The 27,845-nt window shown below is 45.6% G+C and overlaps 1 protein-coding gene across 9 annotated transcripts in view; it reads left to right on the forward strand.

Moving 5' to 3' along the window:
* Positions 1 to 27,406, forward strand: part of BIN1 (bridging integrator 1) — a 98,284-nt gene extending 70,878 nt beyond the window's left edge. For 3 of the 9 annotated variants that reach the window (XM_068948975.1, XM_068948977.1, XM_068948980.1), the window contains 8 exons: positions 5,637 to 5,787; positions 9,857 to 9,985; positions 12,970 to 13,077; positions 14,903 to 14,926; positions 20,630 to 20,728; positions 21,555 to 21,665; positions 23,161 to 23,262; positions 26,727 to 27,406. In XM_068948975.1, the coding sequence (XP_068805076.1) occupies positions 5,637 to 5,787; positions 9,857 to 9,985; positions 12,970 to 13,077; positions 14,903 to 14,926; positions 20,630 to 20,728; positions 21,555 to 21,665; positions 23,161 to 23,262; positions 26,727 to 26,834 (832 nt within the window). In that variant the 3' untranslated portion in view covers positions 26,835 to 27,406. The remainder of the gene's footprint in view (positions 1 to 5,636; positions 5,788 to 9,856; positions 9,986 to 12,969; positions 13,078 to 14,902; positions 14,927 to 20,629; positions 20,729 to 21,554; positions 21,666 to 23,160; positions 23,263 to 26,726) is intronic. The other 6 variants (XM_068948976.1, XM_068948978.1, XM_068948979.1 and 3 more) reach the window with 3 other exon arrangements.
* Positions 27,407 to 27,845: the final 439 nt, after the last annotated feature.

A 27,845-nucleotide genomic window follows, 5' to 3' on the forward strand; every position in this document is an offset into this window, starting at 1 on the left:
GTTATATAGAGGGGAGAGTGGGGAACTGATTATCTGAGGAAAAACGACATTTACAGTTCCCTGCTGGTCTACACAGCTACCTTTTTCTGCTTGTCCATATGCATCCTGGTCCCATACTCCAAAGAGCAGGGAAAGCTCTTTAGTTTGCTCATATATATGCAAATCTTTGACAGGCACAAAGAACCTTCTCCCACCCTTTCTCCAAACCAGGTCAAAGCTGTCTAGGAACTGCAAGGAAATGTGTGTGTGTGTGCGTGTGCATGCGTGCACATGTGTATGTGAAAGAGGCGAGCTTGTCATCTTGATAACAGGGAGTTTCATGGCACCAAGTGAATGGGTGCTTGGAAACTTAACCTTTCCTCCCTGGTTTGACTGCGTCATCCTGTAACGGAAATGATTTGCGTGCCATCTTCAACAGAAAGAAAACTAAACTGTTCGCCAGGCTGAGGAAAAAGATGAGCAGGTACCGGTACGGAGAGCAGCATTTCGATACGTGTTTGGTTTAGTTTCTAAAAATGGAGGGCTGTTGCTATATTCTAACAGCCTGGCACGTGTTAACTCTGTGATGGGAGAGGGGTCTGTTGCATGATACGATGTGTTCATGGCCTGCTGGGTTCTGCTGAGATCTCTCTGTATCTGGATAATCCCATTAACTGCTTGTCTGCCTGGTTTGAATCCTTGCTCCTTTTCCTATCCAAGAAGGCAGTGTGAAAGCACGGGCATTGCGTCTGTTCAGCTGTTTTTGTGTGACTAAAAGTGTGGTACTGTTTTTTCCATGGGGAATAAGGACGGCTTTGGTTATTAACAAGATTTTGTTCCCCCTAGTGGGGCCTGCCCATTTGAACAAGTCTGAAATGCTGCATTCTCATTCCCTGCCTGGCCAGGGAGGACCAGTGGGCAGGTCTTCCTTACTGAAAAGGTCTTGTCCTAGCTATCTGTTGCACTGGGGGGATTATGAGCTGGGAGAAGGACGCTTGCAGCTTTGCTCCTTGCTTGCTCCATTCTTGGGGCTCCACGCAGTCTTGCTCCATCCATTTAAAAACTACCTGGAGCCAAAAAAAAGGGGGGAAACTTTACCTTTCAGGAAAATGATGGCATTGAATTACTGGATAGTGCTAATGTCTAGAGTTACAATAGTCAAGGCTAAGGATTCCGACAAGGACGTGTTCTGGAGCAAAGTGGGAACTGCTGCATAACGGTATAGAAGCTTCCTCTGTCTCTTGGTTTCCTTCATCTTGGTGTTCATATTCCTTCCATGAGGTCCTCATAGGAAGAAAAAAAGTCATTATGATTCTCAAGATGATGTACTGCCTAGCAGTGAAAACAAGCGCTGGTGACCTGGGATCCTTGCTTTCTGATGATCCCAGGTTCCCATTGACTGGAGCAAGTCACACAACTCTTCTTTTGTCTCTGCTGTGCCCCCTTTGTAAAATGGGGGGTTGGAGGGAGGAGAATGATAATTTCACAGGGAAGCTGATAGGCAAGACTTGATTATCTCCTGAAATGGAAGGTGGTGAATGAATGCCATGTGTTGTTACCAGTCTGAAGCTTCCTGCTGTAGGAAAAGGACTATTCACACGAATACCTCTCTGGATGGCTGTCTCTAAATTTGGTCTCACCAGACCAGGCTTGGAGGTGTAGCATTTCCAGTCATTGCTGCTACCTCAAGCAGAGGCTACAGCAGAGGGAGAGCTAGTAAATCTCATCTGGATGAGCCCTAACCACAACTTCCTCTCACTTTGCCCTGAGAAAGTCCAACTGGCCCAGCAGTTAGGTATCTCACCTGGCCTGTGCTGGGATTCCTGCTGGCAGAGCAGCTGCTGGGGTGACAGGGAAATGTACAACTCCTGGTACAGGGAAAGAGGGTGCTCTGGGACTTGGTCACTGTTTGATCTGTGGCATGAATGTGTGTTTGTGCCACTGTACATCTGGGTGTGTAGGTGCTCTATTTTTTTTATTTTATTTTTTATAATTATTCAGTGCTTAGTGTACTTTGGTGCTAAAAAATAAATTACTTCTGGCCAAAAGGCCCTGTCTGATCCTCTAGCTGGGATGCCAACTCCCCCACCCCCCCCCCAATCCCCTCTTCTCCTCTTTAGTCACCTCCTGCCAAGTTCTCAAGTTAGTTTGTTTTTTACCATATTGGAAAGTAGGTTCTATTCTCTAAAGCAGGATTGTTAAAGCACATGGGAACCCCTTCTGCAGATGTGTCTGATCTTCCAGAACAGATGAAGCAGGCCAGGGAGGGGTCTGTAAACTCAACACTGAAAGAGACTCGGATTTTGGCTTTTACTTTCTTTTTTACCGCAGTAACTGACTGCGTTAGACCCTGTTTCTAGCTCTCAGTTCGTAGAAGAAAGGTGACACCTCTCTCCCTTCCCTGCCTGATATTCCTGGATTTGGCAATGCTTGCCAGTCGCTCATGGGAAGGGGGGGAAAAAAAAACAATCATCTTGTTTTGGCTTTCCTTTGACTTGTGTTTGGTCTGTGAAGGGACAGTCCCACGTTCCTGCTTTCCATGTGCGTCCCAGAAGAGGCAGTCAGTTTGGAGACAGAGTTTTGCGCTGTGTGGGGCAGTGTGCGCTCCCCTGGGAACTGTGAAGCCCACAGGATCCTAGTGACAGGCTCAGTTGGTGCTGGGTCAGACTAGCTAAATGCATGCAAAGCAACAAGTGCAGGAATGAAGGTGTCACTCTGGGGGGCTGCAAAAGGCTCAGTCAAAATTAGCACTGGCATTTTCCTAGGGGGATCAGCCAACACATCAAACAAGCTGTAAATAGCAGTGACTTAATGAGGGCTTTAATGTGGGGCCCTCTCAGCCCTTGTAGGATGAGTGAAAGAAACTGGGCTGCCTCTCATGTGGGAGCCTTTCACCATTATATCTCCAAGTAAAGTCGCTGCCAAGCACCAGAAATAAGTCACCTAAAAGCTGTTTTCATGGAAATGAGCCTGAACTCCTCTCTTACCTGAAGAAATGGTACGTGGAGAAGCCTTTATGTTGGTCGACCAGCCTGACCAGTTGATAGCTAATCCTCCCAGTGTTTTTTGGTCATTTGAGAAGTCCTGGCAAGCCAGCTGTAGGTCAGTGTTCCCCATCTCTCCCAAAGTGCTTCCTGTTCTAGGGAGAGTAACATGTTCCAGCACCAGGGGAAATTTTCTTCACCTCTGTCCAAGCAAAATAGTTAGATTGAACATCTTCCTCATTCTTCCCTGGGTTTTTCCTAGGTTAATGCCTTGACTTTTCCCACATTTGAATCCTTGCACATGCACTTACCCCTACCTTGAGAAACCTGCCTGATTGTTTTTCTGCCATAGGCAGTCTCAGATGATCCATCTCGATCCTTTTGTAGCAAACCTTGGCAGGGCAGAGTGCTGTTGTGGGGCCCACTCTGAGAATCCCGAAGGTGGTGCAGTGGGATTCAGATCTGTGTCTTCTATGAGCCTGGGCTCTGCAAGGTCATTGCATCAGCCTCAGATAGCGCTGTAATGATGTTGCCGTGGGAACAGTAGCAAGATATGCTTCTCCTGAAATCATTTCTGGGCTTCCATGCTGTAAACGAGTTGTGTAGAGCCTTCTCTTTCCTGGTAACTCTCATTTAGAGGAGAATTTCCCTACCTTCACCCTCCAACCATTACTACATTTAATCTGTAGCACAACTCTGGTATTGCCCCAGAATCTTTCACACAACCCATTGTGTTTAAGTGATTTCTGGGATCTCTGAGGAAGAACACCATAGCTCTTCAGTGTGACTAGATAGGCCTGTGGGGGTTGGACATACAAGTTTGTCACTCTTCCCTTTTCCCCCTTCCTTCCCCCTTCTCTCCTCGGCCCGTATGTCCCCTGGTTGAGAGCTGCTGGCATAGGATGTCATTGAGTTTGCTGCATCCTGTTGGTGTGCTGCTGGCATCAGCATCAACAGAAACATCTGACCTGCATGTGGATGTGAGAGCAAGTGCTTTGTGGGGGAATGTGTGGTGTGTGTATATGAGGAGGAAGCGGGGGTGGGGAATGGGTAAGGAAGAAGTGAATGAAGAGGGCATGGGGGAGCTTGAAGGCTGCAGTGCCAAGCAGAGGAAGACGCTTGCTTGGAAGGGGAAGTTTGTTGAATTGCCTTGCTGTCCCTTTCTCCTCTTGCTGCCCCCTGTTCATGAGTGTTTAGAAATTAGGCCTTCATGCATGTTAACCACTGACTGCCAGACCTCAGGCATACTAGTGTGAGTGGATATACATCTCAGGAGCTCTGAGGTCTCTTCGGACAGGCAAAGAGGTAATCTTCTTGTTGTCTTTTCAGAGTTAGGTCTATAGTGCTCCAATCCTGGCTCCGTGCCAGGATTTGTCTCCAGTTGTAGAAAAGGATCTGTTCCTTTCAGCCTTATCCCAAGGCCTTTAACGTTGCAAGAGCTGCAGCTTCGTCTTTATCAGTGGAGGCAAATATCACTCCCGGTAGTTGACATTGCCCAGCCCTTTTGCAATATTCTATAACATTCCTTTTTCAGCTGTGTATACTTTTGCCAAACTTTAACGACTTTTGCTAAAGTATCCCCTGCCAGTATCTGTGTACTGCATGACTTAAGTTCATTAATTGCTTTTTGGGAAGCTGAATTTCACTCAAAATGAATCAACTGTTCCTGAGAATGTGGCCAGAAAACGGCTTTACTTTTTTCTATCCCTCTTGAAATTCTCTGGTAACCAGCTTTTTACTAAATCTCTAATGTCGCCATACTTTGAAAAACAGGCTTGACGCTTGCTTGGGGCACGCCCTTAGGGTAAGGCGTATGCCTTTTGCCGTTCCTGTGAAAGATCTGTCCAAATCTGGCAAAGTTATGAACCAACAAATGCCATTGGCACGTGCTCCTTGCATCTTAATTCCCTGAAAAATCCCTCCTGACTGTGTGTCAGAAACAGTCCTGGGAGAAGGACCAGCTGGGAAGGCAAGAGCAGAAGAGGTTTGTCACTGGGGAAAACAGGCTGATAAACTTTTCCATACTGGAGAACTCTTTTAATAGCCAAAATCTCACTGTTTTTTTGCTGTCTGGAGTTATCTGTGAAGCTTTTTGGCTATTTTGGCCCCTCTTTCAGCTTTACCAGTTTGTGCCATTACAGAGGAATATGATGTTCTGTTACTGCCTTAGCTCTGCATGGTGAATCTATTGATCACAACCCATGCGGGTGTCAGTGCACCACCTCACAAAGACATTTTTGTCTATACGTTTTTTAAAAAATAAATGAGCTGCACAAAATTCCTTTTCCCCTCTGCTCTTCCAGTATTAAAAGTCCATTACTTAATGCCAGGCACTTAAGTTAGAATCTACCAGAATTAAGGATGGTCTAGGTTATTTTCTGTATCTGATATAAGGTGTATTCATGCAGTTGGAATTTAGTAGCTTAGCCTGGTGCCCAGTAATCCTGCTGCAGTGTGTTGGGCTGCAAGTGACTCAGCAAAGATGCTTCTCAGAAGCTTATATAGACTTCAGATTTCTTGATCGCACACCTGGGTAGCAAAGCAAAGAGATAACAGAGGCTACTGACGTGTGCTGGTAAGCACAACTCCTCAGTTGAGGCCTGGCTCAAACTTTTTTCTCTCTCTCTGTCTCTCTGTCTCTCTCTCTTTTTCTCTCTCTTCTCTTCTCTTCAGTGATAGCACCCCAGTGAAAGCAAATAAAAGCCCTTCGCCTCCACCAGATGGATCCCCCATCACCAGCCCTGAGACCAAGACTGTCAACCATGAGTTGGAGCCGTCCTCTTTGGAAGCACCTGGGGCAAGCATCCCAAAGTCACCATCTCAGGTAGTGTCCCCTTGATGTTGACCATACCCCTGCAGTATGACCACTGATAGCAGAGGCTTCATTAGTCAAACATTTCCATCCCTTACTTGTTTTGATCTCTTTTGCTACTGAGCACAGAGAATATGAGATAACAGTTGTTCCCCATCAGTGGGGGCAAGCATGATGTTTCTGAGAATACGAGCTGCTCCTTGGTCCTCTCTATATCTTATAGGGAGGAACTAAGCTGTCTCTGAAATTCCTCTGTCGGGGCTGGAATATGACATGGGAGACCCAGTAATAATATATTTTGCTGTCTTGTAGGATCGCTAGGAGGAGTTAGGGAGGAGGATACGAGGCTAGGAAATTTGTTCTTTACATTTGAATTAACTTGTGTAATTCAGTGGTCCAGGTTCTTCCTGAGAACTTCCCTGATTCAGGAGGATATGAAGAAAACAGAAGTTTAATATTGGTATGGATAAGGAAAACAACTGTATTTTACATGATATGTTACTTTAATCCCAAGATAAAATATCCTGTAAAAGATAAAGGCATTCAATTCTTATGCCATGAAGAAATTAGGTGAATACTTGGAAGCAGATTCTCCATTACGGGGTTCTGATACCTTCTATGTGACCTTTGTTAATCCTTTCCTTACATTGGAGACACCCAGTGGCCTATTCAAAATAGAAAATGTAGCTGCTGCTACTCAACACATCACATAATATGTTTTGAGATTTGAGGAAAAGAAAACATTTGCTTCCTTTTCCCATCCCTCTGTTTCCCCAAGTAGGGGAAAACATAAGCAGGGACAAATAGTAACTGGGCCAAATTCATGTCTGGTGCCGGTCCTTGCATTTCAGTAAGCGGGACATCAGGGAGAAGTCTCCGGAAAGAATTAAAGCTGAGAGGAGTTCTGGCCAAGCTAGTAAGAAAATGCCTAGTAACTTCCAAAAAGGCATGGTTGCAACCCAGAACTTCCTTGCTGTTGTCACAGGTAACAGTGTGATTCGAAATCCAGGCCTGTGGTGTAGGCGTTCTCCTGGTTCTGGGTAGTCTTTCATGATATTTTTCTCTTAGCTGTATTTTTGATTTTTAGCAGGATCTGGGGACAAAAAAGTATGCTTGTATACTGGCAAAAGGGTCTTTCACATCACTGTGAGATATGTGGAAGCCTGGCAGTGTCTTTCCAGGACTTTTTTAGGGGTGTCTGCACTGCTCAGCATTGCACAGTGTAGAGCAGCTTCCCCACAGCCCTGGCTAGGACCTTTGGAATAACGTATTAGAGAGGATAGTGTACACGCTTGTATCTTCCCAGGACTGCCTTCATATTTTTTCAGACATCTCTACTTCTTGATAAAAATTTGGATCAAGAAGTTGTACAGATTTATTGAGCCTTTCACTGAAGACTTCACTCACCCCATCTGTGGACTTGTCTTGCTGAGTGTGGCTTCTTCTCTTTCCTTTAAATAGCACGCATTAGTCTTATTTTTTGCCAGGCTGCAAGTGCTTGCTTACTGATTGCTGCCTTGCTGGCCACAGGAATTGAGGCTGGAGACACCCCCTTTTTAAGCAAGCAGAATATTCAAGCAGTGCCCTATCTGTAGCATTAGATGGGCCAAAGGCAAGACTTAAATGGAATTTGCAGCTAGTGCTGCCACCGTCTGGCATCTCTTTTCCAGTCTGTATTAATTAGCTTTCCTAGGCCTCGCTACAGTGAAGAACAGGAGATTGACTGCATATCTCACTAGGTGCTGAGACGCAGAGCTGGCTCCAGAGGGAGGGATGGCAAGAAGAGGGGTTTCATCCTTAAAGCTAAGCCTGGTGTCCATATGGACAAAATCTTGAAGCTCAGTGCGTGTCAGCTTGCCAGCCAGCTGGAAAGCCCGAGGGTCTACTCTGTCAACATACTCATAGTTCAAAAGTAATGCTATCCATAAAGCTTTCAGTTGAGTAAGTGACTTATTCTAGGGTGGTGAGGATGGAGCAAAAAGCAATGAGCAAGTGCAGTTCTCTGGCTGTTTCCTTCGTGTCTGATGTACCAATGCAAACACTAAGCAGAGGCTGTGGAGAGAAAGACAGCAAAACAAGAGAGACCAAATAAGCGTTAACTCGATTTTTAACTATTGCCCATGCCAACTGTAGGTCTTTCACTCCTGCTGTCCTTTAATTCTCAAAACCAGCTTATTTCTGTCTTTTGGGAGAAGCAACTGCTAGCAGCTCTTCGTGCTGAATAATCTAATAGTGGCGCAGGACTTCCTGGGTCTATGGAATTTCAAAGGTCAGACTTTTGCTCTCAGTTACACCAGTGAAACACTAATGACACTTCTGAAATCAGCTCAACTGTGCTGAGTTTAGACAGATAAAGCCCTGTGGGGTCTAAGAACAGCAGCAAGAATTTAGGGGATTCATTTTATTCTAGGCAGTAAAGTTGTTCTTGATGCTTAGTCTGTTTCTGGATATAACTCAATGGCCCATATGCAGTCCTGTTGTCTTTGAGATGTGGTATTAGACTGCTGTTGGAGATGTGCTGGACATTATGGAAGTGGTGACCTCCAAGACACTAATGCATAGGAGAGGACTGAGTATTTTAGAGAAGGCAATAGCAAAAGGGTCAGGATCTTTTTGGCTTAGAGTTTATAATGGAGCCTCCCATTTCTGCAGATGGTGGCAGAGTTCTGAGAACAGCTTTTCCCTGAATTTTCTGATCCCTCCTGCAACTGACAGGCAGGAGATGTTTTGGGAAAGGATTGTTCTTGGTGGATACGAACGCACCACCTTCTGTAAAAGGTAAAAAGCTGGAAGGGAAAACACTACTGTCATTATTTCCCCTAGCCAGCTATTTAGTAGAAAATGTGCGTTTTTCAGTCTCATTGACACTCTGAAGTAGATTACCCATTAGAAAACTGGGTATATTTGTAGCAATCTAAAATGAATGCCTTGTAGAGGTCAGTTATATGCTGGAGGAATGTCAACACAGGACTAGGAGTTGGGGGACTCCTGTGTTGGGATTAGGCCTGATGATGATGTACTGGGTGCCCATTGTCAGTACGCTCTTTCTTTCTGCTTGTGTCTTTTCTGCTTTTGAATTCCAAGTACAATGAGAAGATCAAGTAATTGTAAAAAACACTGCAAACTGAAAGCTTTGTCATTCCTGAGCGCTGCTATGGCGCTGGAGCTTGTATGTCTGTTTTGTTCCAAGATAGTAGCAGCTTCTTGAAGTTTGATTTGATCTAGAAATGAGTGATGAGCCTTGCACACAGAAAAATGTGAAGAGGATATGGATGGGTTGGCCTGCCCTTCAGGAAGGGTGATTTGCCACAGCAGTATTTTCAGCATTATAGGAGGTATTAGGATGGATTAGAGTCACATGGTTGGACTTTGCTATTCCTTCTCTGGGCTCTACATTGGAGAAACACTTGTGACTTCATTAGTGTCAGTGCTATCCCTTGTTGGTGAAACTGAGAGCAGAGTTGGGCCGACAGCAGCTGTGGCTTCTCAGGAGTTTGAATTGTTCTTACCCAAAACTGAGAAGGGGGTAAGGCTCCCCGAGGAGCTCCTTCTGACCCTTCTTTCGGTACATTGATACCTGGAAACCAGATCGGAATCTGGCCGTGTGGGCATCTATCCATAACAGGACAAATTAAGTCTTGTCTCTCGTTCCCTTAGATCTGGTAAGTATGGCAAAGGGAGGCAGTGCTGGTCTGGTCTATTGAATTGCATTCCCAGTAACTGATGTGCTCCTTTCCCAGTGTTTCTCTGGAAGGTTGCACATGCTCTAATTATGTATGCATGTCCTGTAAATGCATATTAATTGTGTTACGCTTCTCCTCCACAGAGAGAGAGACTTGCCCACAGCTGAAGTGTAACTAATGATGCCAAACCTTCTCTGGAGGCGTGTGGTTGTTTCTGTTTTGCTTCGTTCTGCCCTTCACACTCCCTCCCTTTTTCTCCAGATGGAGTTGATTGGACCCTTCTCTATGTCTGTTTGTGATTTCTCCCACCTTCAGTTTTTGTGGCTAACCTGGTTCCTGTCTTTGGTTTTTTTGGGTGTCGTCGTCTGTGCTGTGGCCGTGTGCTCACTTGCATGCAGCTGAGAAAAGGGCCTCCGGTGCCTCCGCCTCCAAAAGTCACCCCTTCCAAGGAGATCAAGCAGGAGAACATCATCAGTCTGTTTGATGACAATTTTGTCCCTGAGATAAGTGTGACAACCCCCTCGCAGGTTAGCTGCTATGCCCTGCCTTACATTTGTCTGCCTCTGAACTTCTTCCTTTGACCTTTCTTCTCTTTGGAGGTGTCATGCCATGAAACCTGGTCAGGCAAGGGGGGAAGGGAAGGTCAATATTGGGCCTCAGATGACAGAGGGATAGGAAGCCGTCTTAGAGGAGAGGATGGCTAGAAAGCAGCTTCAACCAGTGTGCTGCCCCTTGAGAGCTTTCATGTATAGAAGAAACGGGAGGAGCACAACTGGTGAAGAAGCCACTGAATTATCACTGTCTGTTCAGCAAGCAGGTTAAATAATACAAAGTTTATGGCTCCCCTTGCATCCCTTATCTCCAGCCTTTCCGATCCTGGGTGTAGGTGAAGGATATGTTCTCTGCTATTGTACATCCCTAAGTGCTGATACTGGCATCTCTCCCAGTTCCGGGTGAAGGCACCTTTGCACTCTCAATGCATTTACACATGGGCTTTGTGGCAACTTGCAAAGCCTAAACTTGTGCAGGAAAGGCCAACAGGAATTGCATGCGTTTCTCTTTGCCGAGAATAAGTGGGCCAGATTTAGGTAGGCAAGGCTGTGCCTGTTGTGAATTCAGGACTCGTGACATCTCAGTCTGTCGCTCTTTGTCAGCCAAGAGTTCCCATTAGAATGTGTCTTTCCAGTGATGTGGCATATTTTGAAGCCCTGAAAATGGAATAACAGTTTCAAGTAATAGGTTTTCCTCTTCTCTTTCCTTTTGATTTATATCACTGCAGGAGAGGATATCCGGGTGGGGAATTCTGTGTTGGACCCATGAGAATGACAGCCCTTATGTATATAGGAGTCTGACCAGTTTTCTGGCTGCATCATGAGATACCTGCATTTTTTTTAAATGCATACATATATATGTATATATATTTCCTAAATGCTTAAAGCACAAGTAATGCCTCTTTGACTCATTCCGTAACTTTTCCATGTGTCATGCTACTCCGTTGCCTCTGGTTTGCCACCTTCTACCCAGCTGCTGAGGTGCAGAGATGGAGTGGGGAGGGAAGGAAATCTGTGTCAAAGTTTGCATGGCAGTAGTCAAAGTTGGCAGACCAGAGAGATGATTGGACAGCAGTGTTGGAAGAGGGGGAACCACAGGCAGCTGAGCAACTCTGCTGTTCTCTATACTTCTTTCTCCTGTATCATAATGGATGGCTCTGTCTGCCCCATGGTTTATATCATGTGTTTCCATGCGAACACCTGCCCTTAGCCAGACTTCCTCTTCTGCATCTGATCAACGCCCTGGCCCCGGGTGGGATCTGCTGTGACATTCAAACAGATGGGATTTCTGAGGGAGAACTGTTCTTGCCAAAACAACCTTCACTGGAGCAGCCAACAGCCATTAGCATTCAGTGCATTGGTCAGGGCTGTTCCTGTCAGATGTCTTGGCTCCAATAAGCTGTCTTGTGGGAGAGCTGAGTAAAAGTAAGGGATGCTAGCCCCTGCATATAGGTCTTAAATGGCAGGTAAGAGGTCTTCCATGGCCGGAACCTTTGGTGTCCCCCCGCCAAGAAGTGTAAGGATTGGGATGGAACCTCTCTGGAGGCCTGAAGGTACTGGAAGAGTATACTGGAATACCAATGGGTTTTAGATTACTAGCCAGGGATGATTTTATATATATATAATATTATATTATTATTATTATTATTATATATTTTATATACATTATATATATTATTATAATATATCATTATATATATTTATTATTATTATTCTGAGATGGAAGGACTTGATTCCTTGTCTTCATGCCTGTCGATATCAAAAAGAGCAAAAGATGTTCACAAGGGAGGGAAAAACTATCAAGAGAATCAGAATAAGAGGAAGTTAAAGGAGGTGAAGATGATAGTGGTGTGGGTCATATGCCGAGGACTTTATGCAGTGGACTTTCTCTTAAATTGTATCTCTTGGTACCTTCCAGGAGTTTTTGCCTGGTGGGGCTGTGAAATAACTGTGGAAACCAATCTGGCAGACTTAGTGTGTTATTGGAAAAGTTGGTTGAAGCAGTAGGGCCAGCAAACTTGGAAGGTTAGTGGAAAAGGGGCAAATCTGCTTGGACTTCCTGGACTGAACAGCTTTCTCTGAAGCTGAGCAGAAAGAATTGTCTCGCAGTGATGAGGTTAAATCTAGAAAAGAGAAGTGATAGCTCAGTTTTGAATATTGATGATTCATTCACTTGTGACTGTTCTATTAATGATAGTCAGCAAACGTGCCATTAGTGTCTGTCGAGTGTGTTTTTCGGAGTCAAAGGAACTTATTTCGCTGACTTTGAAGAGAGTAGCGAAGCCTCTCCAATTTATGCTATGTTAGACTAGCGTGTGAGCAATTCTTGAATGTCCTGAAATGGAAAAGCATAGGAAAAAGTACTTGTGGATTGGGCAGTGATTTGAATCCCTTAGCTAGGGTAGCAGTGAGTTGTCATAATCTGTGTCTCTGGGTGCTAGAGGAAGGTAGGAGCTTTGGGGGTTAGGTCTGAGGTCCCTCAGGCTTGCATTCCAGAAACTTGAATGCTTTTTTGCCTGGATCTGTGCTCCTGAAATAAGTGATGTGGATGGTGGTTCTTCAGTAAGTGGCTGGGGGAGTCCGTCCTGAGCCATACTTAGGTAGCTGGATGACCTGTGGAGCATAGCTGCAAATAGAAGAGAAACCTTTCTGATCTGGCAGTGGCAAGTGATTCTTTTGACCCTAGCAGGTCAGGTGCTTACACTGTGTGAGCTCATTTGGGCAGGTGAGAAATTGAATGGGGGTTGAGTCCTGAGGAAGAGACAAGTTTGGTGTGCAGTGGTTCCCATGCTGTAGTGCCTATGACTACAGGCACTAAGCAGTCAGTCGCATCAGCTGTTTGCATTCTTAACCTGTCGTCTGCACTCTCAGCCTTAGCTCCTGGATATCGCATACCCTCTCTCTCCTGTGTATGTGTGTATCTAATGCTTGGACTGCTTTTCTTCCTCACTGCTGCCAAGTTTGATGCCCCTGGGCCCTTCCAGGAGGGAGCCAGCCTGTTGGATCTGGATTTTGATCCCATTAAACCAGATGCCACTGTGGGGAAGACCCCCACGCCCGCCTCCCAGGTTGGTTTGTGTCACTGCTCCTTCTCACTTCATAACTGACTTGTTGCCAAGTGTGGCAGGACCTGCACCCATGAGAGTGTTAATGTGGACCTGAGCTTCTGGGTGGCTGGGTTGGATGTGCAGGCCCCTACTCTGCAGATTGGCACCTTGGCTGTCTCTGCTGGATATGTAAGTCCAGTGAGGATCAGGTGGCTATTAGCCAGGTCACAGTCCAGCAGTGGGTATTTGTAGGATGCATGTGCTTTCAACTGATGGTCTGTCAATTGGTAATTTAACTTAATGTATGTCCGTCCCTAGATTAGCATCATCTTTATGCTATATGGATTTAAACCCTAACTCTGTGGATGAGGAGTCAACCTCTGCTCTGTGCTCCTGTCATAAATTACTCTCAAAGGGATTTTTAAAGAAACCGAGTCTTTGATAATCTGCAGTTACTTAGGTTGGATAAATCTGTAGAGAGATATTCAAGTGATATGAAGCCCTTCTTCTGGGTATAACTTGGCCTCAGTTTGTAGTTAAGAAGTGACTTCCTCCCTGAACATGTTGCTGCATGGTCCAGTATAACAGAGGAAAGTGCAGTTCTGGTCCGGCCTGTGCCTAGTCCTGCCCACTGTCAGAGGCAGATGGACCTACAAGGGCTCTGCTTCATTTTCCAGTCAAAATGGGTGGAGGCTTTGAAATGCATCCTGAATTTAGGTGTTGTCCTTCACCCCGACTTTCCATTTCATAACAAGGAATACTCCGTTCTTTGAGTAATTTGAGCCTGTGGTTGCCGTTAGAGTTCATAATAAGCATAACTGGGGTATTTACGGTATTTCTTCAGTGTCGTAATGCTAAGAAGGCCTGCAGGCAGAATTTTGGAGCATTAAAAAGCTGTCTCTATCAGAGATGCGATTCTTCTAAATGAAAGTATTATATTTGCAAAACGCTAGGTCTTAATACAGGTCAGTACACACCAGTTTGCCAAACTACCGCTTTTTGGAACTTTAAATGAGCAGATTGGCACTTTGTCTGTTTGCCTGATAGAACAAACTACATGCCAGGAGATGCTTTTTTTTTTTTTTTCCTGCATTGGGATCTTCTTTCCTCTAGATATCCAAGTTAAAACCGGTAAATGGGTATATTGGCATTGGATGAGTATAAATTTGCCTTAAAATTAAGCAATTAGTTACCCTTCCAGCAAGCAACAAATATTACATTGAGAGGGATTTTCAAAACTGCTCAGCAGTAGCTGATTTTTGGTACTACTGTATTCACTATTAACTTAAGAAATCACCAAAAAGAATCTCAAATCAGTGCTTTCCAATAACAGGCACTGCTATACAGTCAGCAAAAGCCACCCAGTTTTCAAAGGAGTTAAATTTGCTTTGTATGGAGCGCTGTGGCAGAGAAGTTAAGACACCTCACTACTGAGCCAAAGTTGCAAGTTGAAGTCTTGCTCTGAAATCATGCCAAATCTGTGGGCTGTGAAGGCGTGGGAGTGTATTTAACCTTGATAGACCATAAACTCATGAATTTTTTGTTTCTGGCTATGTGGTCTACCACTGATAAGCGAGTGTGGCCTGGCTATTTCCCTTCCATAGCAGAGGTAGGAAGTATCCTTAGTCAAACGCCTGGGTGCTTAAATTTGGCTATGCCATGGGGAGGGATATATAAGTTCAAGTACTTAAAAAAAAAAAAATAAAAAAAAAAAAATACTGCAGAAGTAAGTGTTGTTGAATGTGTACTTCTGCCTCAGTCTGATCAGCCTGTGTAATGTTTGTACTCAACTGAAATGATCACATGTAAACATGTTTTTATTTTTGTTGCTCTTTGACACGCTTAGTCTTTACCTTGGGATTTATGGGAGGTAAGAACTTAATATGGCTTTCTTCTCTCACCGTATACTGTGAATGTACCAGCACCATCTCGTTGTGCATCATCTGTTTCCCTTTCGCCCTCTGCTCTTCCTCTCTGCAACCCAACCCAAAGTTGCTCCATGTGCTGCTGAACCCACTTTTGCGTCTTCCATGAAGCCCCAGGACTGACTTGTTTGAAAGTCAGGTCTGGCACTCCGTAACTGATGCCTCTCCCTCCACCGGCAGACGACCCCATTGCCTTTCCCTGCTTGCTCGCTTGTCCTTCCCTTGGCATGACACTGTGAGCTTCTCCTCAAACCTAATCCCACTTTGGCATCATGTTCTCTTGCCCCCACCCTACTAGCTCCTAAACGCTGAACTGTTTCCTGTGTCCTGTTTGTCTCGATTACATGTAATGCATGTACCTCTCAACTGCCCCTGTATTTACCTGCCTCTGGTCCTTACTGTCTGTACCATTGCACATACACATTTGGGGTTGGTTATCTGCAGTGCACGCTGCTTATTGACCAACACTGCCAGAAAGGCTGTGTGAAATAGCTCAGCCTGTGTCTCCTGTTAAGTGCAGGTCTGAGACTTACCTGGTGTCTGCCTCAACCCCAGCTTTGGAGCTCCCTGGAAGGGAGAGCCTGCGCATACTCTGCATATGTGTGTACCCAAACCAGACACTTGTTTACATGCTCTAAATGGATCGGGCCTGGGAGGATCTTAGAGTGCTGCAGACTAAGTCCACTGGGAGGTATTTCAAGCACAGCTACTTTGAGCCCTTCTGAACAGACAGCCAGCAGTGTGGACAGAGCGCGCTCGATCTGGGTCTCCAGCCTGATTTTGCACTGCCTGTATCTTATGGTGTAGACGTAAGCACGTGACCTTGGCTTGTGCTGGGGAATTGAATCCCTACCAGCGTTTCCATTCTCAAGGACCCAGAGTTAACGCTTGGGAGGCCACAGCTTCACCCTTGCTGAGAGCCTGGCCCAGGGACTCCCCTGTGGCCAATACTCCTTCACATGGACCTGGGAGTTGCTGAGAAAGATGAAAGAGAAGGGAAACCTTGTGCATTTTATCAACCATAAGTGTTTAACATCTGTCATTCCCATTTATGTCTACTCTCTGTCTGTCTTAAAGGGAGAAGTCTCTTTTCACAAAGAAATATCTCATGCCTTAGAAGTGGATGAGCAGGGCTTAGGTATGGCTGTATCCTGCTAGCAGGGCAGTGCAGCAGAGTGGGCCCCTAAGAAGCGTTGGATTTTCGACCTTTAGAGGGTTTCTCCTGCATTAATTGAGCACTCAAATCACGAGACAGAAAGCAAGCTATAGTCTTCCTATCTTTACTAGCACTAAGTATCCCTGTAGTGGCAGGAGGAAGCACTGATGTGTCCTTAAGGATCACAAAATGACAGCCCATCTCTTTTGCCCCTCAAAGGGAAGTAAACTCAGTTCTGGCTATTAGACAGAAAGTGACTGGAGAGAGCTGTTTGAACAAAATAAGGACCTACTCAAACCTACTGCCTTCTGTCTGTCATTTGTGGGAGGCAGAGGGGGTTTTAGTTATTGAATAGAACCAAAATTTTTTCTTAATTGCTACCTTTGCTCTCCTGCTTAATATTGGAAGCAAGAAGGCTTGAAATACCTAAGAACATTGTTGTTTCTGGCCAGACTGTGAGAAGGAGTTCATGATGATGAGTTACGTGCATGAGATCACCAGGGAACCTCGAGTGGAGTTCCGAGTATGATGGTCCTGCGTGGCTTATGCATGGGTAAACATAAGTACACCTAGCAGATGTATTCAGAGACACCTAACTCCTCTAGGTGTTAATTGGATTTAGATACCTGGCAGTCACTTGTTCTAGAGAGCGCAAAGTCTTGGTTATGTGGCGGATCTTGGATGAGACCCTATGTTCATGCATGAAGTTTTTTGAAGAGTTTTGCACATTCTAGAGTTTTGGGATCATGTCATTGGAAAATGCGTGGTGGGAACCAGAACCTCAGATGCTTAATCTACAATCTAGGCAGTAAAAGATTTTCTGGAGCCATTTTTACCCTTCTCTCATTACAGGAAACTGATTGGACCCAAAGGACAATTTTATCAACAGAGGAGAGCTACTAGACAGGATGCCCTCACCATGCCAATTTTCATCTTGACAATACTGTACATTGTTTGAAAAGCAGAGCTCCCGGTGCCTGGGGAATCCTTCTGTTCTTTAGAGGAGCCCTCTAAAGTATTTGCTCTAGCTGCTGATAAGAGCAGATGTGTTGCGTGATTACGTAGTCCCACATGCCATGAGGTTAATCAACTGCATAGAACCTTGGATGCAGGAGAACTTGCTTAGTTCTACACACTAGTAAACTTGCATCTGGTGTATATGAGGATGCTCTTGGAGTAAACAAAGCTTTCAGACCTAGGAACGGCAGTGAGCAGTTCTCCCTTTATTATCTCCTCATGACTATCAATGCTTGTATAGGCCTTGAGACGCCCATAGGTACCTGAAATAGAAAAATAAGTAGTTGACATGAAAATACCCTTTGAAATCCAGGGAATTAATTTGGATTCCATCCCTCTGGTTATTAAATACTGTTTTTGCAAATTAACTGCTTTTAAAAGCTCCTTTTCACTTGTCCAAATAAAAACCATGCTTGGCCGGATAGAGTTGGGCTGGCAACTATCCCAGTTCCAGTCTCACTGAATCTAAATACAAAGCAACCTGGGGGTGAATCTAGTTAAACAGGAGAAGCCTTTGTAGCATTTCATGTACATGCATTTATGTTACCATTTCCAAGGCTTCTGTGGGTATCATCTGCAGGATGGCAGCAACTCTACTATTTATAATATCCCCTGGCAGTATAGGCCTGTGGACACGTGATGAGGAGACATGTGGAAGGAGATGAGAGGAGAAAAAATGTGTGTTAAATGGCACCACTGGGGCAACTGAAGGTTAAGTAAAGGGTTATTGTTAAACCAGGGTACTTATTTCTTGCTTATTGCTACTGTTATTAGAAACCTAATTTGAACATTATGCCAATGTATTGCTAGCAGCCAGATGGGTATTGAGTTATGGGATACCATGGTTGTTGCCTTATGCAGAGCTAGGCCTCCTCTGCCCAGGCTCACAGTTAATCCAGAACATGCTGAAGTTTGCTGGCGTGACTGGTTCTTTGAGTCTGCTCAAGCTCAGGCACAAACTCATATCTTGGTATGGGGTCAGCCCAGATGTGATAAAAGTAGTGAGATGGCAGGAAGGAAGATGTGAAGGAAGGAAACGCTAATGCAGAATCTGGTTTGCAACATGGTCAATCCACGTGTCGTCTTGCCAGAGAACGTTCTCATGGGAGTGAGAGTAAGCGGCTGGGGGAGGGTTTGCGACCAGTCCAGAGACTGTGTGCCTGGGCTCCAGTCGCCCCATGGGGCTGGCTAGGAGTACCTGCAGAACCTAGATTAAACAGAGTATCTAGTTTTATAGTAAAACTGGTGGAAGGCAAGGGTTTCACTGGTCAGTTGAACCTGGGCGAAAGTGCTTTGTAGGGTCAGGACTAGGAAAATTACATCATTAAGAAATTTGGACAGTGAATTATTTTTAATGTGGCTGTATTCAGGGGCACGTGTGTGTACCAGATGTATAGGGGGTGTATGCACGCCAAGGCTAGTGTATTCACATGTATTAAAAATGGGATATCTAGATATAGTAGCAGATATTTTGCAGGTATAAAGTAGATCTCTGATTAGAGTCTACAAAGAGGCTCACGCACTCTATAGTATAGAGAACAAATGGCTATGGACTGGCCATGAAGACACTCAGGTCACAAATTGGAATATGGTCCCCAGTACAAGAGAGCTATGGAGCTACTGGAGTGAGTCCAGCAAAGAGATACTAAAATGACTAAGGGACTAGAGCATCTCTCATATGAGAAGAGGCTGAGAGCACTGAGACTGTTCAGCCTGGAGAAGAGAAGACGGAGGGGGGAATCTTACCAGTGCATTAAAATATCTGAAAGGAGGTTGTAAAGAGGAGGGGGCCAGACTTTTTGGTGGCACCCAGTGACAGGATGAGAGGCAAGAGGCACAAATTTTCCTGAAATGCAGGAAGTTCTGTCTGAATATACGGAAAAAATTTTTACTGTGAGGGTGACTGAGCACTGGAACAGGTTGCGTAGAGAGGTGATGGAGTCTCCCATCCTTAGAGATATTCAAAAGCCATCTAGACATGGTCCTGGGCAACATGACCCTGCTTGAGCAGGGGGGGGTGGACTAGTTGATCTTTAAAGGTCCCCCTCAATTCCCTTTAGGGGGCCCTTGAGGCCCCTTTTTAAGGTCCCTTTAAAGTTACCTTTCAACCATTCTGTGATCCTGCGAACTAGACCCCTGAGGTTCCTGTTGGGAGTCTTCCCAGATGCTTCCTGGTGAGTCTCCTAAGGGGCTGATTATAGCTAAGGTCTTGCATCTGCAATTTCTGTTAGCAGGTGGGAGGAGATTAAAGAGATTAAAACCGTTCGGAGGAGGAACCTTAGCTGTGCCCATTGAATCATCTCTTACCAAGCGACTGCCTTCCTTACCCTTGTAGGGGACAGCTGATAGGATCCTTACTTCAGCTGTTTACCAAAGAGAAAGCGTCTAGAAATACTGTAGAAGTGGAGGTGTGGTGGGAAGTGATTCCATCATATGATTCAACATGAGTTTGCTTAACACCCTGTGAGAACTTACTGCTCCTCAGCTGAGCCCAGTTGAATGCAATCTCTGAACAGGTTTACTTCATGCCACTTCTGTAGTTTAGTGTCTTCTGGGAGGCTGAGGGAGGGGCAAGAGAATCTGTTTAATTTTGTGCTAGAAAAGAGTTAGCCCAGCCTCAGTGAGAGAGAATAAAAGCCTGAAACGCTAGAAGTATATTATAGGTGTTTATCTGGTTTGTCTTTTGTTGTGTACAGAAACCATAATCCTCAGGATTCCTAGAACAACCTCTACCAGGCAGTACTTTTTAGTATTTAGGTGATGCTGAATATTTCTCCATGGTTGTGGTAGCTTTTGTGTGTTAGAATCTCCTCACCTACACAAATGCATGCGTGTGTGTACATGCCATGCAGAATATTCATAGCAAATTCTTATGAACAGAATATTAAGAGCAGAGTCCAAATTCATAACTGTGTGGGCCCATCCCAAATCAAGTTGGGAGAAATTAGCACGTTTTTGAGTTTAGTCTGATTCAATGCTGATGTCGTGAGGATGCTGGGTCCCAGAGAACGTTCCGTACCTGGATATGTTATTAGCAGGCTCTTCTGTTTCCAAGAGTATGTGAAGGCTTAAATATTCCTTGATTATTGATCCTTGGAACTAGCCTATTAGAGACATTTGTCTCTTAGCATGTAAGTAGACTTGTCTATTCACATATTTTATAAGTGAGAAATCTACATGTGCATGTATAAAGTAGGTCTGTAAGTTTCTACAAAGAAAGAGGCATGCGGGATTTTTGAGGTAGCAGTGATTTTCTCTGGAGTGTTGTCTGCTGTGTGGCTGGAGTGGGGAAATGCAGGCTTTACTATTTCCCTAGGTACAGAGAAACGGGGGGGGGGGGGGGGGTCTAGCAAGAAGTTTCTCACCTATTTGTCAGCAGATGGCAGCAGTCAACAGTGTACAGCTCTTGGGCAGAATAAGCTGTGCGCACAGCTGTAATGAGCATTACTCTACCTGGATGGCTTTTCTATTGCAGCCTGCAGAAGCAGCTCATGCAGGTGCTGAAGCAGCTGGATCAGAAGCAGCAGCTGGAGCCGAAGCATCTAAAACCGAAGCTGATTCAGGATCTGCCTCGGTAAGCACCATGAGGAAGTGCCATCCCTTCTCTCCATCACGTCCCTTTGTGGTACAGCAGACATACGCGAGACTGACTAGAAAGAGAGAGGTGCAAGTGCTTGGAAAAACACATCCTTGCCACTCTTAACGGTTACAATCCTCTTACTCAGAGTCCAGACTCGGGCCTTGTGTGTTATGAATTGTGTGTGTTGAAGCCAGGATCTGTTTGATGCTTAGGGAGAAGCTCTGCAGGAAGATCTAAAAAAGAAACTGTCCCTTCATCCATATCCTAAAGCCAGCCCACAGGTGCTGTGCTAGACTTATGCTGTTTGCTGGGTTCCTCTTTGCCTGCCGTTTACTTTATCTACCCTGTCCTCTGGACTCTGCTGGTACATTCTGAATCTCCGGGTTTCTTCTATTTTCTGACGCTGCCACCCTTTTAGAAGGGCTGGAATAAGTCCCATCTTGCTGCTTGGTTTCTCCAGGCTGTCACATGTGACTTGTCTGTCCTACAGAGGGTCTACAGGAACTGTGTGGTGATGGCTGTGAATGGGCAATGCTAGGCAGTATGGTCTCAGAAAATCCTCTCTGCTCCACTGTAGCCTAAAGCAAAGGAAGACAGCAGTCACCACTCCTGCCTTTTCTCTCTGCTGCTTCTGCTGTCCTTTGGAGTGTTTTTGTCACTGACTAGTATGCTGGGAAAACCCACTGACACCTTGGAATGGGCTTGGGGTCCAGAATAGTCTTTAACGTGGATCCTGCAGGGTGGGAATAGGAGCTGCCATTTTGGAGTCCCCTTTCTCAGCTGTGCTTTTTTCCTTCCCCAACTGCTGCCTCATACCCAGAGCTCTCTGCCTGCTGTTGTTGTGGAAACTTTCCCTGCTACTGTCAATGGCACCGTGGAAGGAGGTGCTTCTTCTGAAAGAGCTGACATGCCCCCGGGGTTTCTTTTCAAGGTAAGTGTGCGCTGCTGGAGCGCTGAGTTCCTCGTGATCCTTCCCTGTAACAATTAACTATTTTTGGTCAGCATGGTCATGGGCTGGGCCACACTGAAGGGATGGAAGGAAGTTGAAGGAGAGGTGCACCATCCTTTTCCAGCAACATGTCCTTACCTTTATTCAGCTCCAGATGTTTCAAAGGACAGTATAAGAGCATTGTAATATAAATGTTTGTGATGTAAAACACAGCCCCTCCTTCTCTCCGCTGCAACTATTTCTGATCTTCAGAGTGATGGTCTCAGTGGTCTCTCAGACTCTGGGTGGTAGATGGGAAGTTGGGCTCCAAACTGGAAAGGTTAAGCTCCTTGATGCAATTAGCAAATGAAAGTTTGCCAGCAGGAATACATGCAGAGTTGGAAGAACCAGTAAGGACAGGATTTCATGTTTGGGGGGGGGGGGGAGGATTAGAAAGTCAGGATGAAAAGAGAAAAATATAAGATTGAACAGGGAAGTGTGGTGGAGATTCTGAATATGCAGTAAATCACTTGCAATTTGTTTCAAAGGTGTGGAGGAAGAAGTGATTCTGGGTGAAAGTAAGCCACAGATTTAACATGAGTGATGAAATATGGCAACAAGACAATAGAGAGGCATTGTGTCCTGGAAATACGAGATGACAGTCTCATTTTTTGTTTAAACTGCTGTAGGAATGCTTTTATTCAGTTTCAGTTTCAATTTTGTCCACCTATCACTTTTTCAGGGAGATGCTACCAAAAGTAAGCGAGTAGCAAAACTGTGGGGAACAATGGGAGACTCAGCACACTCAGATTGCTTGCAGGCAGCATTATAGGCTGTAGATCTTGAAGTGGAGAGCTGTGGTTTGAAGTAGAAAGGCTGTAACACAGATGTTGATCTAAATTAGGCAGAATACCAAAGAGAAACCATGGCAGGATATGATCACTTGAGGAATCTTCTCCCAGGAGATTCCTCTGATGTGAGACCTTTTGAAACAAGACTGCAGAGAACAGTCCTTTCCGATCTGAAACTCTTAACTTGTTTCTTCTCTCCGCTTGCTGTGACTGAGCTGGGAGGTTATAATTCCTAATACTCTTGCAGTCCAGCTGCAAAAACAATTCAGGGCAGCTTTCAGGTAAATACAGGCTCTCCACCCCATGAGGTTTTAGGCCCATAGCATGGGAACTCAACTGTTGTAAGGAAGGACCTGAAGGATGGATTGGACCAGGATGCTCTTGTGGCAAAGGCCAACCGCATACTGGGCTGTATTAACAGGCACGTAGCCACTAATTTGAGGGAAGTGATTATTCTTCTGTAACATGGCATTTGTGATCGAAGCTTGCCCTGCCTTGAGCAGCAGGCTGGATCAGAGGGACCTCCAAAGGTGGCTTACAACCCGAATCACCCTGTGAATCAAGTAAGTGCAGAGCTGTGTTGTGTGTTACACACCTGGGTGGGAGATGGCTGGCCTCACCAGAGCTCTCCCCTCCTCTTCTCCTAGGTCCAGGCTATGCATGATTACACGGCCACTGATAGTGACGAGCTGCAGCTGAAGGCTGGGGATGTTGTGCTTGTGATTCCATTTGAAAACCCCGAGGAGCAGGTGAGTGGAGGATGCCTGGGCCAGGGTGTGCTGAGGGGTTTCCAGAGCTGCTTCTTCCTCCACTAACAGTCTGCTGGCTGGGTGCAGAGCCATCAGTTTGTGGCTGGGAGCTGGCTGGAGAGCCCGGTTGTCCTTGAGCTTGGGGTTGGCTTTCTGCAACAGTGGAGCACTCCGCTTGTGATCAGAAAGTAGAGACGTTAATCTTGTGTAAAGCATTGAAGTAGCCAGGGCTTCCTGTCCTTATCAGGGTGTTTGAGCCAAAGTAATGGCCTGATTGATCAGGGAACCCAGCAGAGTCCCTGCTCAGCTTCCTTGATGCTCCTACACTTGATGAGCATCCTCTTTGACCACTGCGGTGTGGACTGTGGCATTGGTAGGAGTGACCCACTGCATATGGTGATGTTTTCTTCTGCTTTGAGACATGTCGGAGCTCTGAGAAAGCAGCTTGCCCTGGGCGTTGTCTTACACTCGGTGTAGCAGTGCCTATTTCCAAAAGAGAGCGTTTGGCCAGGAGATGGCAGCAGAACCGAAGGTTGGAGCAGGATGCTCAGCTCCAAAGAATCATCTCCTTTTCCAGCTCCAACCTGAATATAGCTGGTAATGGTTTTCTTTAATCTGAGCTATTTGTAAAATCCTTGAGTAAATCCTCCTCGCTTGCTGTGTTTGAGGGCTTCCAGCCGATAGATGCTGCAGCAATTTCATTGTTTTGGCTGAAGGAGGTGGTATTTTGTAAAAAATTCAGACTGAAGTCTCCAGGCTTTTATTTGGAAAAGGGAAAAAAAATTCTCCAAATTGGTTCAGAAGACACCAGATCTGTGGGCTTGGCTGAGCCCAGATGAGATCTAGATTCTACAAGGGGTAAAGGAAAGGCGGTGTAGTTCACTGGCCACAGAAGATGGGGGTCTCCCTTGTGGTGTAGCTGTTGACTTTGTGAATTGTGTTGCTGCTGCTTGTGAAATGGGAGGTATAATGTGCTGGCTATTTCTGTGGAGCTAGATGCCCTAGGGGGAAGGGTTATATGGGATAGAAGCAGTGATTACTTCTGGATACAGGACTCTTCACTGAGTACGACTGCCCTGGCCAAGGATTTGTGAGCACTTCCTTCTCAGAAATCTCCCCGGATGGGAAATGAGTGGGAACTCCCCTAGTTTCAGTGGTAGGGATGGCATTTATGGAGCGAGTTTTTTCAATGCCCTATGTTTGCACTCTAGCTGGATGTGGGTGCAACAGCCATGAACTCGAGACTCTCCAAGCTGCAGAGGGTGAGCTCTGAGTGTTGCTAACACGATCCTGTAGCTGCACTGAAGCCCTCTAACCCTCCTACAGTGTATCTTGTGCTCCAGCTCATTTCCCTAACCCTGACCATATCCAGCCAGAAAATATTGGCCGTTAACATGTGCATGAACTGTGCACGTGAGTGGAGGAAGCTTAGGGTAAGAGACTATGACTCATGTCCCCATCTTGCAGCTTAGGTGCCAATTTGTGGGTGCATCAGCCAGGCCTAGATTCATCTCTCTTGTTGGGAGGAGTTGAGGGCAGCAATGCTTCTAACTGGATGCTTCAAGTGAGGCCGTTCAAGATCAGCAAGGGTGAATCTAGGTCCTGCTCTCTAATCCTTAGAGCTGAGGAGGAACTTTGTAGCAGGATGTGGTGGGAGGGATGCATGCTGTATGGCACAGACGCTATGTGTAGATGGATGATCTTCTGCGCTTGCTGTGCTGTGAGCTGGAAGCTGCCTTCCAGACATTTGGGTCCAGTGTCCTCCACCCAGTTTGTCTTCCTGGTTGATGGCGTGTCAGTTCTAACTGCCCCTGCAGCTGCCTGCTGCAGATGGGCTCCCACCTTGCATCATTCCCACGATGTCCCCTGAACGCTTGAATCTCAGGCAGCAGAAAGGGCTAATTCAGCCTGCAGGCACCCAGCACTGCTTGCAAGGAGCAGGCAACTCATACTGCAGTGGCTGGTCTGAGCTGCTGCCACATCAAACGTGCAGAAAACAGGACAACAGAGCAGAAGCTGTAAAATGGCAGTGAGAAGCCATACGTGCCTTATGGATCATCCCCTGACAAGGGCTGCATTGCTCCTGATGCTGCGCAGGCATGTTGTTAAAGAACATGTTTGAAGTGAGGCATTCCTTGGCCTTGGGTAAATTCACAGGTAACTCCTGCCAGCTCCAGGAAAGAAGCGTCAGAGCAATTGTGTGAATTGCACACATGCATGTCCCATTTCCCACAGCTTAGAGCATCTGGTTGTCTTAGCATTTCTGTCCTGACAAATTGTGTAGCTGAATATGATGATATATCTCTCAGTGAGCCTAGTGCATGCTTTGGCCAGAAGGAGTGGATGCAGAGCAAGCTCTAATGTTTGGAGGCAGTGATCCCCCATGTAGCTCTGTCACCTTGTACTGCAGTGTTAACCCGTAGGTTGCCCCATTGCAAATGACTCACATGAGTGGGCACTTCTGCATGCTGATGGGATGCTTCCTTGGTGGCAGCTCCAAGGTATGCAGAGAATAGAGTAGATGCATACCTGAGCTGAAAACAGTGCAGCCTTCCCACCTTGAATGTCTTTTGTCCCTCATGTGCTTCAGATGGACTAGAAATGTCAGTGCTGGACAAACTGAAGAAAACAGGGAGAGGGTGGGAAGTCTGGTTTTCCTCTTAGGCGAGTTTTACCAGGCAGGACTCTCTTCGCCTCAGTGAAAATTCATCCTGATTTATAGATCCATAGATCTGGTGGCCAAGGGAGGACCTTATGAGAGCCCTTGAGTCTGGCATTGTGCGTAGCACAGATTGGGGAATTTTGCCAACTACATCCCGCATCAAGCTGAACGGCGTGCTGGGTTTTGGGGAGATGGGTTGGGCTCCTCAGCTCCCCATTCAGGTTTTCAGCATTGCAAGTAAGACTCATTTTGTTTCTTTTGGCTATCTAAAATGCTAGTCATCCAGGTGCCCTGACTGGAGCAGAGAATGAGCACTTCCAGGGGATGATTCGGCCTTCTTAAAGACCCATGCCCAAGATGAAAGGGATGAATTGCACTGTGGACGTGCTAATCTGGTTCTGACTGTGGAGAAAGCCAGATCCCGACGGTTTAGTTTGCGTTAGGTAGCGTGGGCGATTCCTATGCCATAGCTCTAGGGACCGACTTTAGCAGAATTTCTCCCACTTCAGCAGGGTATATTGTGACATGTCTCTTGCTAATTATTTGCAATATTTTACTGTCCCCAGACACTCTGCATGAGATAGAGGTTTTGGTACCAACTCCAGTGGGATGTGGCCTTCTCCCTGTTTAAAAGTGAAAGGAAATCTTCCCTGGAGGGCCTCCCCGTCCTTCCTGGATCATCTCCAAGCCAACTATGAGCATGGTTGTGATATGCCTTGACATCTCCTTGGCCTGCACTCTCTAAGAAAAATCCCTGTTTTCATCTGTCCCTCAGTATCTAATCTCTGCCTCCTCCTCCTAGGATGAAGGATGGCTGATGGGCGTGAAGGAGTCTGACTGGATCCAGCATAAGGAACTTGACCAATGCCGAGGGGTTTTCCCAGAGAATTTCACAGAGCGGGTGCAGTGAAAGCCTGAGCCCACCAGCTGCGTTTTCTGCTGGAAGAAAGCAAGTTTTCTGGCAGGTGTTTGAAAAACAGCAAAATGAAAAGAAGAGAATTTTAAAGGAACAGAAGCCTAAAAAAGCGTCAACCTCAAGGACGTGTTCTTCTCAAAGGGCAAGGTTTTAGAAGTAAATTGAAATTCAAAGCGTTATTGAAATATATACATATTAATAATAAGACAAGTCAAATACCCTCTTCCACCTTTGGTTTAACAGCATTTGAGTTCAGAGGACTGATACAGAAGCAACTCAGTGTGGTTCTGTAAATACTGCATTGCCTGAATTAGTGAGATGTCAGCCTGATCCCTCAAAAGGCAATATGTGTCTAATGGCTTGAGAGTAGAAGCTCTGTTTGCTCTTGGATGGGTTCATCTGTTTTGTCTTGAAGGTGGCTTGCATGGCAACCATAAAAATTCAGCCTCCCCCACCTGTTCAATTTACAGTAGGTCAAACTTCAAACTATCTGTTATGCTGTTGAAAAGAAACATTTAGTGTATAGTGTTCACCAATACAATGTATGTGTGTGTGTGTTTTATTTTCTTTCTTTAAAATAATGTTATGCAAGCTGTGATTTTATACATTTAAAGACAAAAGAAGCTTTGTGGGAAGAGCATGGAGGAGGTGAAATGTGTGAAGCTGTGCTAAGTCCAGAGTTTTTCCAAATGCAGAAACTAGTGTTGGCCTGTGAAATGCTAAGAGAAGCTGACAAATTGAAGAAGAGAAACAAGACAAAATAAGCAGATGCTGAAACTTCAGATGGTTCTGAAATTTAGGAGAGGGAATCCCCTGCCCCCCCAAACCCTATGAACAGATTCAGAAAAGCTTAGATTGATGTAGACGGAGGATAGCTCTGAAATCTGGCTGGTTAGACAGTGTGCTTTTAAGGAAAGAGATAACGGAAGATTTTTTTTTTTCCCCCCTGAAAGGCTATGTAAGAGAAAACACTGAGAAAAAACAATCTGCTTTCTGTGTTTTTAA

Source organism: Struthio camelus, chromosome 6, assembly GCF_040807025.1.
Source record: "Struthio camelus isolate bStrCam1 chromosome 6, bStrCam1.hap1, whole genome shotgun sequence".
Taxonomy (NCBI): Eukaryota; Metazoa; Chordata; class Aves; order Struthioniformes; family Struthionidae; genus Struthio; species Struthio camelus.